The sequence below is a fragment of the Saccostrea cucullata genome, unplaced genomic scaffold (assembly GCF_032062105.1).
Source record: "Saccostrea cucullata isolate Sc308-1 unplaced genomic scaffold, CSIRO_AGI_Scuc_v1 ctg316, whole genome shotgun sequence".
Taxonomy (NCBI): Eukaryota; Metazoa; Mollusca; class Bivalvia; order Ostreida; family Ostreidae; genus Saccostrea; species Saccostrea cuccullata.
In genome coordinates this window covers 121,721-136,345 of record NW_026923710.1, presented here as the reverse complement: position 1 = coordinate 136,345, position 14,625 = coordinate 121,721, and the positions used below count along the sequence as shown (strand labels likewise).

General features: G+C 33.9%; 2 protein-coding genes across 23 annotated transcripts in view; both read right to left on the bottom strand.

The window, feature by feature from the left end:
• Positions 1-14,625, bottom strand: part of LOC134264741 (roundabout homolog 1-like) — a 41,807-nt gene that overhangs the window by 6,375 nt on the left and 20,807 nt on the right. The window lies entirely within an intron of this gene.
• The window catches only part of LOC134264738 (hemicentin-1-like), a 52,524-nt gene that overhangs the window by 34,164 nt on the left and 3,735 nt on the right, over positions 1-14,625 (bottom strand). For 21 of the 22 annotated variants that reach the window (XM_062747008.1, XM_062747007.1, XM_062747006.1 and 18 more), the window contains exons 2-10: positions 8,329-8,505; positions 7,766-8,080; positions 7,137-7,478; positions 5,401-5,703; positions 2,510-2,812; positions 1,780-2,391; positions 1,322-1,621; positions 842-1,144; positions 437-733 (exon numbers count right to left, since the gene is read on the bottom strand). In XM_062747008.1, coding sequence (XP_062602992.1) covers positions 437-733; positions 842-1,144; positions 1,322-1,621; positions 1,780-2,391; positions 2,510-2,812; positions 5,401-5,703; positions 7,137-7,478; positions 7,766-8,080; positions 8,329-8,425 — 2,872 coding nt within the window. In that variant the 5' untranslated portion in view covers positions 8,426-8,505. The remainder of the gene's footprint in view (positions 1-436; positions 734-841; positions 1,145-1,321; positions 1,622-1,779; positions 2,392-2,509; positions 2,813-5,400; positions 5,704-7,136; positions 7,479-7,765; positions 8,081-8,328; positions 8,506-14,625) is intronic. The other variant, XM_062747028.1, reaches the window with a different exon arrangement.

The window sequence follows — 14,625 nt, the reverse complement described above, 5'->3', positions numbered from 1 at the left end:
AAGAAATCAATATGATGTTTTTTGTTCAATTGATATTTAATTTTTAGATTAACTTTTTAAATTTATGTTGTTTCTTGAAAACAAAGTAGTTGCTCAGTTGACATGCTTGAGATATGTACAATGCTTTTGTGTTTTTGAAGAAAAGAAATATAAATTTTGTATGTATTGTGCAAATAGTCTGTGCATACATGCATGGTTTTTCAGTGAGAGTCATGCAAATTGCTATATTTATAAACTATTTTAAGAATTTATCCTGCAGTTGATTTTTTGCACCCAAACTGTTTAACTTTAAATAAGCTGAAATACTAAAACATGTAATATATTTCAGGAAATCCCTAAAATGTTCTACATATTACACATTCTACAAAAAACCGTTTTTAACTTTTTGGATAGCCATTTAAGACAACACTGCATATGACCCTACAACTTCACTTACTGCCCAATACATCTAAATAAGCGGTTCCACTTGGACTGGTCCCCAGTATGTTGGTGGCAGTACACTGGTAATCGCCTTCATCTGAACTTTCCACTGGACTAATGGTGAGGGAAGGGGTGGAGATGGTTCCTCCACTGAACCGAGTCTGTGAGGTGTCTATTTCGGTTCGGACTCCATTGGCTATTTTGTGCCAAGCAATGCTTGTGCTAAGTGGATACCCTGATACTGAGCAGGTGATTGTTGCTTGGTTGCCAACGGTAACACTGACATCTGGTCCAATCAGGGTCACAGGAAGACCTTACAATAGAAGAACACAGTTACATAGCATTATATGGCAAAAACTTTTTTTTAAACCTGTATAATTTAAAAACAAGAGATTTTTCAACTTCTGAGCATTTTCAATACCTCCAATCACACTTATAAATGCTGAGGTGACACTTTGACCTGTTCCTATCAGGTTCGTTGCTCGGCATCGATAGCTGCCTTCGTTGGCTTTGTTGACATTTTTTATGGTAAGACTGGGTGTTGCCACGGTACCACCAGAGTACTTTGTGAGATCGTTTACGTTCACGGCGGTTGTGGTAGAATTGATGGTTTGCTCCCATGAAACAGAGGTAACAGCAGGTGTTCCTGACACGAAACAAGATATTGTGACATCATCACCCACGTACACGGTGGATCCAGAACCAATAGTAACAGCTGGAACACCTAAAATAATAATGTGTAAAATTGTATTCAAATGTAATGATATAAATAAAAATCTTTTCTTCGGATTCAAGAATATAACATTGAATAAAAATAAGAATTGGTTTAAAATCAATTTGGTATAAATTAAGTTTCATTCCTATTAAAAATATCTTGAATTAAATAAACTAATTAATTTACCTCCGGTGACGTCTATCATTGCAGGCCCACTCTGACCTGTTCCTACAATATTGGTGGCCAGACATCTATACTCCCCACTGTCCCCCAGATTGACATTGTAGATGGTCAGGGAGGGGTTGGAGAGGGTGCCACCCTCATATCTGGGGTTTCCAATGATGTTCAGAGTTGTAGTAGCTCCATTCACAGTTTTCTGCCATGATACAGATTGTTCAATAGGATTGGATGAAATGGAGCAGCTTATCGAGACGTTTCCACCAAATACAATGGCAGAACCTGAGCCAATCACCACAGAGGGAACAGCTAAATAAATGGAAAATATAGAATTAAAGAAATTGAAATTTTTTTGAAAATCAGACTACTGATTCAAATTTTAGATTTTACATGTATAGCATTCAAAAGTTTTGAGTAAATTTTGATTTGGATAATTATGCTTCTCAATACACATAAGTAGTTCTTACTTCCTATGACGGTTAAAGAGATCGGTCCACTTGTGGTAGATCCTGCAGAACTGGTGACAAGGCAGCGATAGGTTCCTTCATCAGAGAATGTAACGGAGGAGATCCTCAGGCTGGGGGATCCGATGATGGCCCCGCTGTATCTACCACCCCCCGTCAGGATGTAGTTGGTGATCCCTGCCTTTGTGGTGTGCTGCCAGTTGATGGCCAGAATCTGTGCATCTGGTGATGATATGGTGACCTGGAGAGTGACATTGCTGCCATAATTAACCGAGTAGGAGCTCTGACTGATTCTGAATGAAGGCTTCGCAATGACTTTCAGGGTCGTAATGGCACTCTCTCCCGTCCCAACTGTGTTAGTAGCAGTGCACCTGTACTGTCCATTATCTGATATTTCTGCATTAAATATGGTAAGGGAGGGGTTACTTATGGAGGCTCCAGCATATTTACTTGGGTCGTTGACATTTAGTGTTCTACTGACACCGTTTTCGATGGTTTGCCATGATACGTCAATTATATTTGTGGAAGTGGAAGATAGAACTGTGCAGGCCAATGTCACGGCATTGCCCTCATTGACAGAGTAGGAGTCCTTCTCAATTGTTACACGAGGCAGATCTATAAAACAAAACATGGCATCAAAAATGTCCATAAATATCCCACTAAAATAAATTAACTAAACAAGTTAAAAGACTTCTTTCTTTAGAGCTGAATTTAAATAAAAGGCTCCACTCACTTCCTTGTATTTCTAGAACAGTAGTGTCCTGCCCCGTTCCTGCTATATTTATTGCTACACAGCGGTACCTTCCAGCATCACTGGTAGTCACGCTTTTCACCACCAGGGAGGGGGAGGAGATGGTCACTCCCCCATATTTACTGGGATTCCCCGCCACATCAATGGCCGTAAACTGACCCCCGACCTCCCTCTCCCAGTAGACGCGGGAGACGCTGAGGCTGGAGTAGACATCACACACCAGGGTAACTGTGTTACCACTAGTACTAGGGTACTTGTCCTGGTCTATCTGTACTAACGGGGCACCTGCAATCAGAAGTTATACTTTGTTTTACTAACCATTAATTACATGCAAAACAAAAAATACTGCAGTATTAATAAAGAATTGGGGGTTAAATGAGATCTTATACATAAAACTGGTAAGAATGTTTTATAGACTGAAAATTGAAAATTAACCTGTTCTGTTTTATATCTGATTCAAACACATTTTTCATAAATTTGAATAAATAATGTAAAATATTTAAATGAAAATTTCATTTATTCATAAACTAGCTATCTAATGCTACCATAACATAAAGTTATTGTGATTTTATCTGAAGAAACTAAAGCAAGAAAACAGTACACTGACAAGACACTAGAGTGCTGGTTTAGATTTATATTGTGAAAGTATTCCTTGAAAACACAATTAATTACTTAAGTGTAGCTTAGCTTTTCATTTTGAATATTTAACATCATAAATCCTGTTTTCAATTTATTATATACTGTAAAATATCTTTTTTTCATTACAACTAGCAGAATGGCTGAAATAATGACAAAGAAAATTCACAATGTTGCAGAATATGCAATTATAGTCCTCAGATCACAACTAAAATACACGATCCAAATTTTTTTCCACTTTAGTTCTGAGAGAAATGGGTGTGTTTCTTGAGTATAGAACTAAGACGTACATTGTATTAACATGCACTACAAGAAGCAACAAGCAGAAAAGAATTGCGATAGATATACATTCCACTGCATACTGTGTTTAAGTAACATTCAATCCACAGCACTTCAAATTGTCAGAGAGGGTATGAGAGAGTACATGTAATTATTCTAAAATATGGGGAAAAGGAAATTTGATGCACTGCACAATACACGTCATTCTAAGGGAATGTGCTTCGTGAGGGGAGATAACTCTACTCACTCCCAGTAATGTCCAGGGAAATCTGTTCACTGGTTTTGCTAGCACCAGCATTAACAGCTGTACAAGTGTACGAACCACTGTCAGAAATTTCTGCTGTTTTTATGATAAGTGATGGAAATGTCACATTGGCACCCCCGTACTTTTGGGGGTTTCCCAGTACATCTATGGTCTCGACCTGACCGTTTTTTATATACTGCCAGGAGATTGAGGTCTGGAAGGGTATAGCTATCACAGTGCACTGCAGTGTAACAGACTGGCCCACCTGAACAGCATAAAACGTAGAGTCCAGAATGATATTTATGGAGGAGGAAGCCTGTCTTTCTATTCTCACGGACTCACCTACATGTAACAAAGACGGATATTCTCATTAATTCCATATAAATTTCCTTCCATTTCTACATTATACCTTACGTTTACCATCCCAATAATTTGAGGACAATTTCTGCTAGGTCAGATAGCTTATGAAATGACCAATGAGAGGGGGGCTTCATCCAGAAAGGTAACAGCAGGAAATCTTTTTTATAGTATTCTTCAAACCATGTGCCTTAAGTAACTTTGAGAAAAAAATCCTGGTTATGTTTTCAATTTGACAGCATTCATAATATTCTCTTCTTATAGTATAGAAATGTTGTATAATTTGTTCCTATCAGTGTAGATACATATACAGGGAGGTATACAATTTACTCAGCAAACACACACATTTCTTTCTCACAGAAAAAAATGTACTAAAAATCAGCTCTTTTTAAAAGAATGCAACAAGTCTAGAGGTTCATCTAATGTAAACCATTGCCAGAAAAGATGATTTAAAAATAAAATGAAAGAAAAATAAAAGCTGAAAAAGGTTTGTTTATACCAAAACCAAAAGTTACTGCTAGATGTCTTAAGCCAATAAGCTATGTTGTAAGAATTCTACATAAAGCTAGAGGTATAAAAGTTACATGTCTGCACATAAAGCCACGTACAACACACGGTGAGTTCCAGCTACAGTTTGTCACCTACCTTGTGCCTTTACAGCACACTAGGGTATGACTACAGTCACATGACTGTCATGTGACATTTGCTGGCTCACTAGAAAAAAATCTTGCAAATTCTTGGCATAAAGTTAAAATGACATACTAAGTATTTATAGATCTAAATTACATATCATGGAAGCTACTGTGTTAAAAATAACTAACACAAATATGTACATATTTGAATTTTAAAATACCCTGAAAATGAAAATATCTAATTATTTCTGTTATATATTTTTACAACAAAGACATTCAAAATATCATATAAACAAAGATGTTTGAGGAACAGTAAATATTATGTGTACCAGTTTCCCCTATTGCATTGAAGCAGATCTGTGATTATCAGCTATTAGTTCTCAACAATAATGGTTGATAATCAACATGAGGTGGAGTAAAAAATCTATAAATTGCACAACATGGCATTAGCCACCTCATGCCAGATTTACGCTTCAAGCACATCTGATGCCACCCATTAAACACATGGCATTATTCCTCTATGTCAAAAGGTTAATGCTCTGTGTCAGGGGGCAGTGTGATCAAGTTATCAGACAATGCATGGGATAAAAATGTGAACAGTGTGAAAAATGTGATCAAAGTTGTTGGCATTTCATATACCTGTAAATATTCTTTCACTAATAAAACATCATGATAAAAATTCATTTTAGTTTTATATAAGAATTTATGAGAAATAAGAAACATACTTCCTGATACAGAAAGTGTGGTTGCTGAGCTGGTGCCTGTTCCTGCCGCATTCGTTGCTGAGCACCTGTAGCTTGTTGCATCAGTTAGAGCCACACTATTAATGGTCAAATTAGCATTGGAAGTGGTGGCTCCGAAAAATCGAATGTTGTCAATACTGATCCTGGTATAGACGCCATTAACCAGCCTTGACCAGAAAACGTCAGTGACAGCCGGGGTTGCTGCCAGGACAGTGCAGGCCAAGGTCACTGATCCCCCCACCTGAGTCGTGTAAAAAGCGCTGCCAACCTGAAGGAGGGGTGTTTCTACAAAGGCAAACAAATTTAATAGTTCATGTTTGCATACTCGTTCAATTTTCAATGGGTCTAAAACATTGAATTTTAAATTTAAAAAAGATCCTGTCAACAAAATCAATTATTGCTCTAACCATTAGTGAGTAAGGAGATTAATTGATGAATTATCAAAACAGAACTTTGCATATTCCTGTACAAGAATTATTAATATTGTAGCAATACCATTTGAAAAATCATAATGAGACTTATGTCCACAAAGTATTGTATATAATAGCTTGATAAATTTTCATATACTTACTGTCATTATGATCAAAGAAACAAAAAAATCTAAATCAGAAGATGAAAAGTCATGGTCTTGCAGGTGTTTACATGTACATTTTTATGTACTCTTGTACGTTAGGGACAATTGTGAAACAAAGTTGATCAGTGACAGACCACAAAGTAAACATGAACAAGGAGTGAAATGGCATGGCCTGCATGATTGTGCCTAAACAGCAGAAAGATGATGAAATAAAATCAATTACGTTCATCAACTGATGAATGGCTGTACATTAACTTTAATTTAATCAATCATTTTAAAATTCAATATACCCCAGGTAATAGAAATCCACACTATTCATGTTTGGAAAGGTAGGAAAATGTTTAAAATGGAAAATTGAATATCACACATGTAACACGAGATCAATAGAACTATTACTGAGAACTCGGAATGGGAGATGGATAGACATACATGTACATGTATAAACAATCCAAAGATGCTGACACTGAAAAAACTTAAAATCTCACCAGATACACAGCTATTCTAACTACAAGACTGTACCTATTATACTGTAAAGTAGAGTGCATTTCTTTTCAGATTTCTTTTTAATTTATACTCTAAGCTACTATAAGATTTTTCTTTCCACTATTCTAAATGTAAAGGAACTGAGCTATACATGTAAACAGGTCAGAAGAACCAAGCGGGGTGTTCTCCTAAAAATAAAACTGGATGAGTACACCAGTGATTGGTGTATACGGTGTTCATTGCAGATACTATATGTACCCTGAAAAGCATGATGGGTAATCTGAAAAATATCAGTGCATGTATGTGCTTTTTTCGGGTTTTTTTCTTTACCCATCTGCTTAACTAAGGACATGTAATTTAAAAGCAAAGGAAGAAACATTGGGACTTGTGATATTTATTAAAGAACACTTGGACAGCTTGTTACAAAAGTGGGTGTCTGACTGCACAAAAAGATACCACAGCTTTTTACCTTGCGTTTGCACCTCTGTAATAGATTAATCAACAAAACAAACCTCCATTATTACTGAAATCAATCACCTTCCAGTTTCACATCAAACCATACAACTACCTTCTGAACCATATATATAATAATACATCAGTTAAAAGAATTTGGTACATTTGAACATCAGACCACAATCCGTGGTTAGGATTTTTGACTTACGCTGTACATTAATTGGTACAAAGGTGGACTTTCTGGTGGAGCTGCCACCAGCGGTGGTTTGCACTGTCTCACAATAGAGATTCTTTCCATTGTCGTCAGTGATGGGGACCCAGCTCAGGTTGCTGGTCTTGGTCAGTGTGCTGTCAGCATTTGTGATGGTGCTCTCCGAGATTCCTTGATGAAATTCAACCGCAGTTGACAGAGAGGTTCCGAGTTTCCATAAGATTTGGGGGGCAGGTCGACCATTACTTGCGGAACACACATATTTGTAAGTAGATCCAGCATCAAGGGCATTGGTGATCGCAGGCTCGGGACCGGTAATGACAGGTTGCTGAGTTTGCACTAAAATCAAAATAGTTACAATTAAAATATTTGAAAAAAAAGGCTTTAGTCTCAAACATTTCATACTTTATGCAAAGGATACTTAAATATGAAAAGAATCAAATTGACAATCCCCTATCTATTTCTCCTATCTATTTCTTGTAAATGTATGTCAACCTAAATCAGAAAAAAAGACCAGATGTGCATTGTATTTTTAGTGAAATTATTGCTTATATGAATTTTAAAAGACATATTCTTAGAAAGTTATTCCTACAAGGCAAAAAGATAATACCAGATAAATAACTAACCATAAACACTAATTGTCCATGAGCGAGTAAGATTATTGGATAATACTGAGTTTTTCACCCTACAGATGTAGGAGACAAGGTTGTCTGATCTGGACACTGTGAATGTGTAGTTATTGTAAGTAACAGAGGTGGATCCAATTGTATACACTCCATCACCATTCCCCGTGCTGCTGCTTCCTGGATCCACCAGCTGATTGTTCTTGTACCATTCCACTGTTGGGAGAGGATTACCCCCGACTGACGTACAACTCAGTGTTGCTGTTTCTCCTTCATTCTTCTCAAAATCACCAACAATAGTGGGGTTACCAGGAATAGCTGTATAGTTGAAATTGGAAAACTATTAGATCTAATAATTCAAATATTAACAATTATTAGAGAGAATGGAGAAAAATTGTAACATACTTTCTAGATATACACTTTCATCACAATAAATTCAAGTTCATTATCATTATTGGTAAAATAAGCATAAATTCAGATTCTGTTTTTATAATCAAAAGTCAACTATTCTATAAATTTTACTAAGGAAAAAAAAATTCTTAAAAATTGAATATCATACTACTTACTTTGTGAATAAATCCCATTAAATAGCAAAATAATTAATAGCACTGGGATTAGGAAGGAACCTTGCCTCAAGGCAAAAGTCTTGATATCACATGCCATGATTGCGGAATGTGGATTTTAACCAAAAATAACTTTCACTATCTAAGTCTGTACATCCCTTCAGTTAATTTGCCTTGAACCTGAAATCAAAAAAAAAATTTTAAATATAAATAATATAAAATCAATGATTGATTATTTCATAAACAATCCACTACTAATTAATTAAAGAATGATATAAAAATGATTGGCATGTCAACTAAAAATTATCAAACTGATAGCTCACATAAACTATAATAAGCAACAACTCATACAAAGAAAACTATTACTGGGTAGAAAAATATAATGAATGAAGGGTTTTAACCTATAACCCTGTCTGATCCCTATTGTTAAAGTCCAAAAACGGAAACTTTGCTTCGGAGAGTAAAAAACATAATCCTCTATAACAGTGCTTTATAAGCTCTAGTCATTCAAAAAATGTGTAAGAAGATTAATCAAAACAAGAATTTACTCTTATAAAAATAATTAATTTCATTTTATAATTCTTGCATGCCTATACATTTATATTGAGGATTGGGCACTTGTGTAGGTGTAAACTAGTATTCTAATAAGTAAAGCACATTGCAGAATTCTTAGTTCTTCATTTAAAACTTTACCTATACTTGTATGAAATACCTTGAGTCTATACATTTTGAGATCTCGATCAACACGTGAAAGTGAAGTCCAAATAAGAAGACCCTGTGGTCAAATTAATCAGGGAACGAGTGGGAGCCACACTACAGTTCTATTCAGTCAAACATTGTGCTGATCTAAGTAAATAAGGTTGCTTAGCACACTTATTAATAAATACAGGCAAAACTGGTCCAACCAGTCTTTTTTTTTTAAATCATTGACTCAATACATACTAAGTTTCACAGAAAATCCATAATCTAAATAGTTTGTACATAATTTGACGGGATTTAAACTTTCAATCCTGCTCATGCAATATCTCACAAACCTGTTTCTGGACAAAGCATTGCAAAATATGCTATAGAGATGAAGCATTTCTTTATTGATAAAATTAATAATTCATAAATGATAGACTAAATAAACGACTTTTAAAAAAAAGTGATTAAAGAGGTGGAACTTTTATTTATTTATTTTGTGAAAGGCTCACTGCTCATTGGGTCAGGCATTTAACTTTAAATTTCAATCGTTATAAAGTTTTATCATCTCAATATCAGTAAAACATCAAAGGAGTTAGAACTAACATCTCAATTATTTCCTGTAAATCTAGACCGCTTTCATTACATCATGACAGTGAGAAATGTCTCATATTCACCTGTAGGGACTTTAAAATTTATGAATGTTCCATCAAAAGAAGATGTCTTATCTATATGTACAAATTTTTATGTGGACAAATTATAAATTGATCTCATTTGATTCTATAAAAAAAAGAAATGTCATAATTAGGTCAGAACTAGAAACTGACATAGAAAGGCCCTGTTTGCCAGGACTGTTAAAGAAAAATGGCAAATGTACTTACTATACATTTAGGATTGCATACATACAGATTTACAAAGTGATATGACTCCTACTTCGAACAAACTTTCTTTTACAGTACAGTAAATTCTTCACTGTAAAATTTGAAAATGTTACATTGAAAGCTGGGTAACTGTGTCAAAACAAAAGTGTCATTGAATAACATTCTAACAAACTTACAGACAATTTGATATGACCTAAATTCTTTTAAGTTTCTTGTTCTCATTGTAAAGTTTTAATGTGCTAAGTATGATGTCTCTTGAAAACCATTTCTTCAAACATTCAAACATACAGACAGACAAAGTGACATGACCCCAGAATATATAGGTGCCTTTCTCTTACAATAATTAAAAGTACTTAAGTAAACAAAATTGAATGTGGTGCAATTATTACATCACAACAAAAGTTTGACTAACAGATAGACAGCATTAGACAGATGAACAGAAGGATGAAATTTGTATTACAGGGCAATTTCAAGCAGAATCCTAAAAATTACAGGTAAACCCATCACAGCTGACCCCCTCTCTTTATAATCTTTGCCTGATCTTCTAACAAAGACCATGAATAGATCTCTATAGATCCAGATATCTTTATATCACACTTCTGTGTACACTGCTAATTGAAAATTTACAGGAACAGAAAAAGAGCCAACATCTTTCAACACAGCCAATTCAACTGGGTATTCAGTAAACAAAGTGTTTCCACATTAGATAAAGCCTTTATAAAATTTTTATATTCTATAGTGGCACAATCACTTTAAAATCATATTGTGAAATCTTGCATGGTTATCATGGTCTAGCTGCTTCGTATTATTCTCTTTCAATTTACTTTTTTTCCATTCTGCTTTAACAAATAAAGGCTAGAGCAGAATTGCATAATCAATTGCAGAAAAATGCAGTATTAAAAACCCTGCATAAAAACTCTTTCTTTGTGTAAAAATTTCCAGAACATCAAAACCTATGCAAATTTTCCTCTTTCTAGGTTTTGTTTGCTGAAACTCGCTCTGACATTTTGCTCTAGGTCCTTGAAGAAAAAACAATACTTGGAAGCCCATTTATTTTAATGACTATACCATCTCCCCTGTGTATTCAATTACCTTTTTCAAACACTATAAACACAGCCCAATAATTTCAGATCCCTTATGAGATCAAAAAATTGATTTTTTTCAAACTCACAACCAAGACTCCATTGTTGACAAATGTATTCCTTAGCAACCATTACTTCCTGACATAAACAGTGACAACCTACATTCAATGAAAAGAATTCAAGAAAACTAAAAATAACAGCATAATAATATTCTTTTCTCCTTATCTGTAAATCACAGGCAGTTTAACAGTTACATCCTGTATAAAAATGCTCTCAACACAATAGCTAATAAAATCCTGTTTATTAGCCGAGTTTTCTCACCATGAATACAGCAGTTGTTTGTTTGGGTTTTTTTTTTGCTCCATATTAAAAATACATTTGTCAAAGACAAATAAGTTTAGATACATTGAAATTTCTATTACATATACATGTATAGTTACATGTACAGTCCAACCTTTTATCTCCTATCAACAGGACCCAGATTAAACTTCAAGATATCCAATGATCTGGGATAATAAGGATAAAAAAAACATAGGAATGAGTACACTGTAGTTGGGACTACAAACCCACTTCAAAATATCCCTGGTATTCAAGATATCAGGGTTCAAGATAACAAAGCTCATTTGTATAAGACTATGTGTTCATAAAAAGATACATTGAACAGAATATCTGTATTCTATGTGCAACAAACTTTGTGATATATCTATCAAACTTGAGGTGACCCAAATTATAAACTTTGAGATATCTGAGAATTCATAAAAAAGGGGTTTAACCTGCTAATAACTTCCTTAATTTCCTTGTAGGTTTTTAAAGATATTCATGTTCAAGATATTGAAGTTCAACGGTATTTAGTACTGTAACATTGAATATCAATTCCTTCAAACTCATTTGAATGTACATCAGTAGGAATATTTCATGAAATACTGAATGTAATTCATTACATATTATAATTACAATGAAATTATTGAAATATAATATACAACTATAATCATTTTTGTTGTATAATTCATGATTCTACAGGTATGAGTTTGAAAATGGTAAACTTAATGGTAGTTCTATGCTATCTCTGCTTGAAGAAAATCAATCCAAAGCATGGCTTAGATGTTAATCACTTCAATGTTTACAAAAATTTACATTTCAAAATAAGAAATGCTTTTAGCAAACCCTTTTTGACAAGGTAAAATTCATTAAGTATTACTGGCTTCAAAGGCATTTCATTTTGGTTAATTTAATCAAGTACACTCAATAAAGACATAAATGTGAAGTAATAGGCTTATTTTGATAATACTGCAAGTCTGCTTTTATGCTTGAATTTTTTGAACACTCAAATTTATGCATCCTTTCCATACAATGTTCCATAGCAAATACACACATGTACTACTAAAGCATCTGAACCCTAAAACCATAAGGATATCTGATCAATCTGCAGAAACTGAAAGTAGCTAAGATTGACAAGCAGAAAAAATTGTGATCAATCGATAGAAAACTAAATGCTACTGTAACAATAATGTTTATAGTATTAGGACTAATCATTTACAGAATTAAAGACCATACGATACAGCTTGTAAGAAATGAATACCCCTAACCTAATGAACTGGAAAATGACTGTGTCACTGTAGAATCAATATCAAAGTAATACAGGTACAATGCTATGTAACAGGTAAAGTTGCCACCAGGTAACAAGGAGATGATGTGGGCTATGCATAATACATTGCTTCATTTAAATGATAAAACTTATTCTGAACATTTAACAGGATGATTTCACCACAACTGAACCGCAAAACTGATAAAATGAAATGCATACCTATCTGTGAACAAAACAATCATGTGTCAAATGAAGCATATATGAAATGAAATGTGTATAACCATTTCATGAGCAGCTGACATACAAAAGAAGAAAAGAAAAACCTCACTTACATGATTAATGAAGGAAAAATTATATTTTGGAAGATCCTGGTGCCTGTATTATAAAAGAACACACATCTGTTAAATGAAAATCTGATGTTAATCAACAGAGCAAGAAATTAAATATCCAGCATATCAGAATGCCATCAAAATACTGATGAAGATGTCATATCCATGTATTCAATATAGAATTATAATCCATTAATACAAGCAATTTGTTTGTGTACCTGTGTTGCCATGCCAACCAGACAGGTGACAGAGATGGACAATGATTAGAGAAAATCGTCGAAGAAATATAGGTAATGTCATTATAGCCTATATTTACAAAGGTTATTTGCTATGAATAAGTAATGGTAACCTATAAATATTGATTATGGAAAACATAATATCCTGCTAAAGAGCTTTTTAAAGATTCCAAGCTTCACACACAACAGAACAATATATTTTTTTAACTTAGAAGACAATCCATTAAATTGTGGATAAATCCTCTTGTTGGCTTTTGACAGAGGAAGTACTGTATAGGGGGAAAATAACTCCCGGTGTTAATATTCGCTATATTCACGGTGTTAATAAATCCGTGAATTCAAGAAACAGTGAATAAATTTTTAAAATAATCTCCATGTTTTATTTTGAAATTAAGGAATAAACTACGATAGGTTTATACACATGTACCGTCAATACATGGTCATTTCAGTAATTACGAGTAGTACTTATCATTCAATTATTATATAAATTATCACGCTTTACTTTAATTAAAATCGGCAGATAATAACTTGTGTTTGTTCCAAAGCTATTTTAATAGCCAACTCTACATGTTTCATCAATCAAATCACGTGTGCCGTGGGTTTTGATTACACATGCGTAACTAATGTAACCACGTGTATTTGTTACCCGCATAATCATGCATATTTTATTTTATCTAGATTTTAGTTTTAATAAGAAATCATTCAAATAAATATCAAACTTAGTACTGAAGATGTGGAAGGATATTATTTCGTCGAACTACAAAGTACATAAACACATTTATATCTGTCCAGTGTTTTTTCGCCGCGTTGTATACGTATTGAAGATCTTGGGTGCACATGCACTCATATTAGCATATAGGAAAGTCATTTGCCGTTTAGAATGAAGGACTTTCAATAACTGCCCTTGTTTAATTAATTATTTATTTAATCCAACAACTTTATATTAACCCACCCTGCTGAAATAAAGACATGACGCTGATGAACGTCGTTAACATGAAGCTATATAGACAAGGGAGGTCACTTTTATTATATACCAATTCCGCGAATTCAAGAAACCGCGATCGTGTCAGATGAGAGAAAAACGCGAAAATTACAACCCGTGAAATTAATCCCCTATACAGTAGATGAAATTCATAGTGTGTTGTAAAAGACAGAGCTTTAGAAAGGAAAGATATAGTGGCTACATTTTGAGAGGTCTTTGACACCAATGTAGGCATTATGGAAATTTAATTTTATTTAGCATTGTTAATCAAACTATTCCAATGATTAAAATTTTTTTTTTCATATTCTAATCCTAAAGATAAAACCAAATTATTTTCAAATAGTCATTTTTAAACCTTACCTCTAGGAATTTCTAGCTGTGAACTTGATCATAATGGCCTCAATCAAATAGTTTATCAGTCATCATCCTAACCATGTATAACAGATGTTAAAAAATACATTATTATTCTATTCTTATGAGCCCATCTTAATCATTCAATAAAAAGGTGAGGATTATGAACAGTG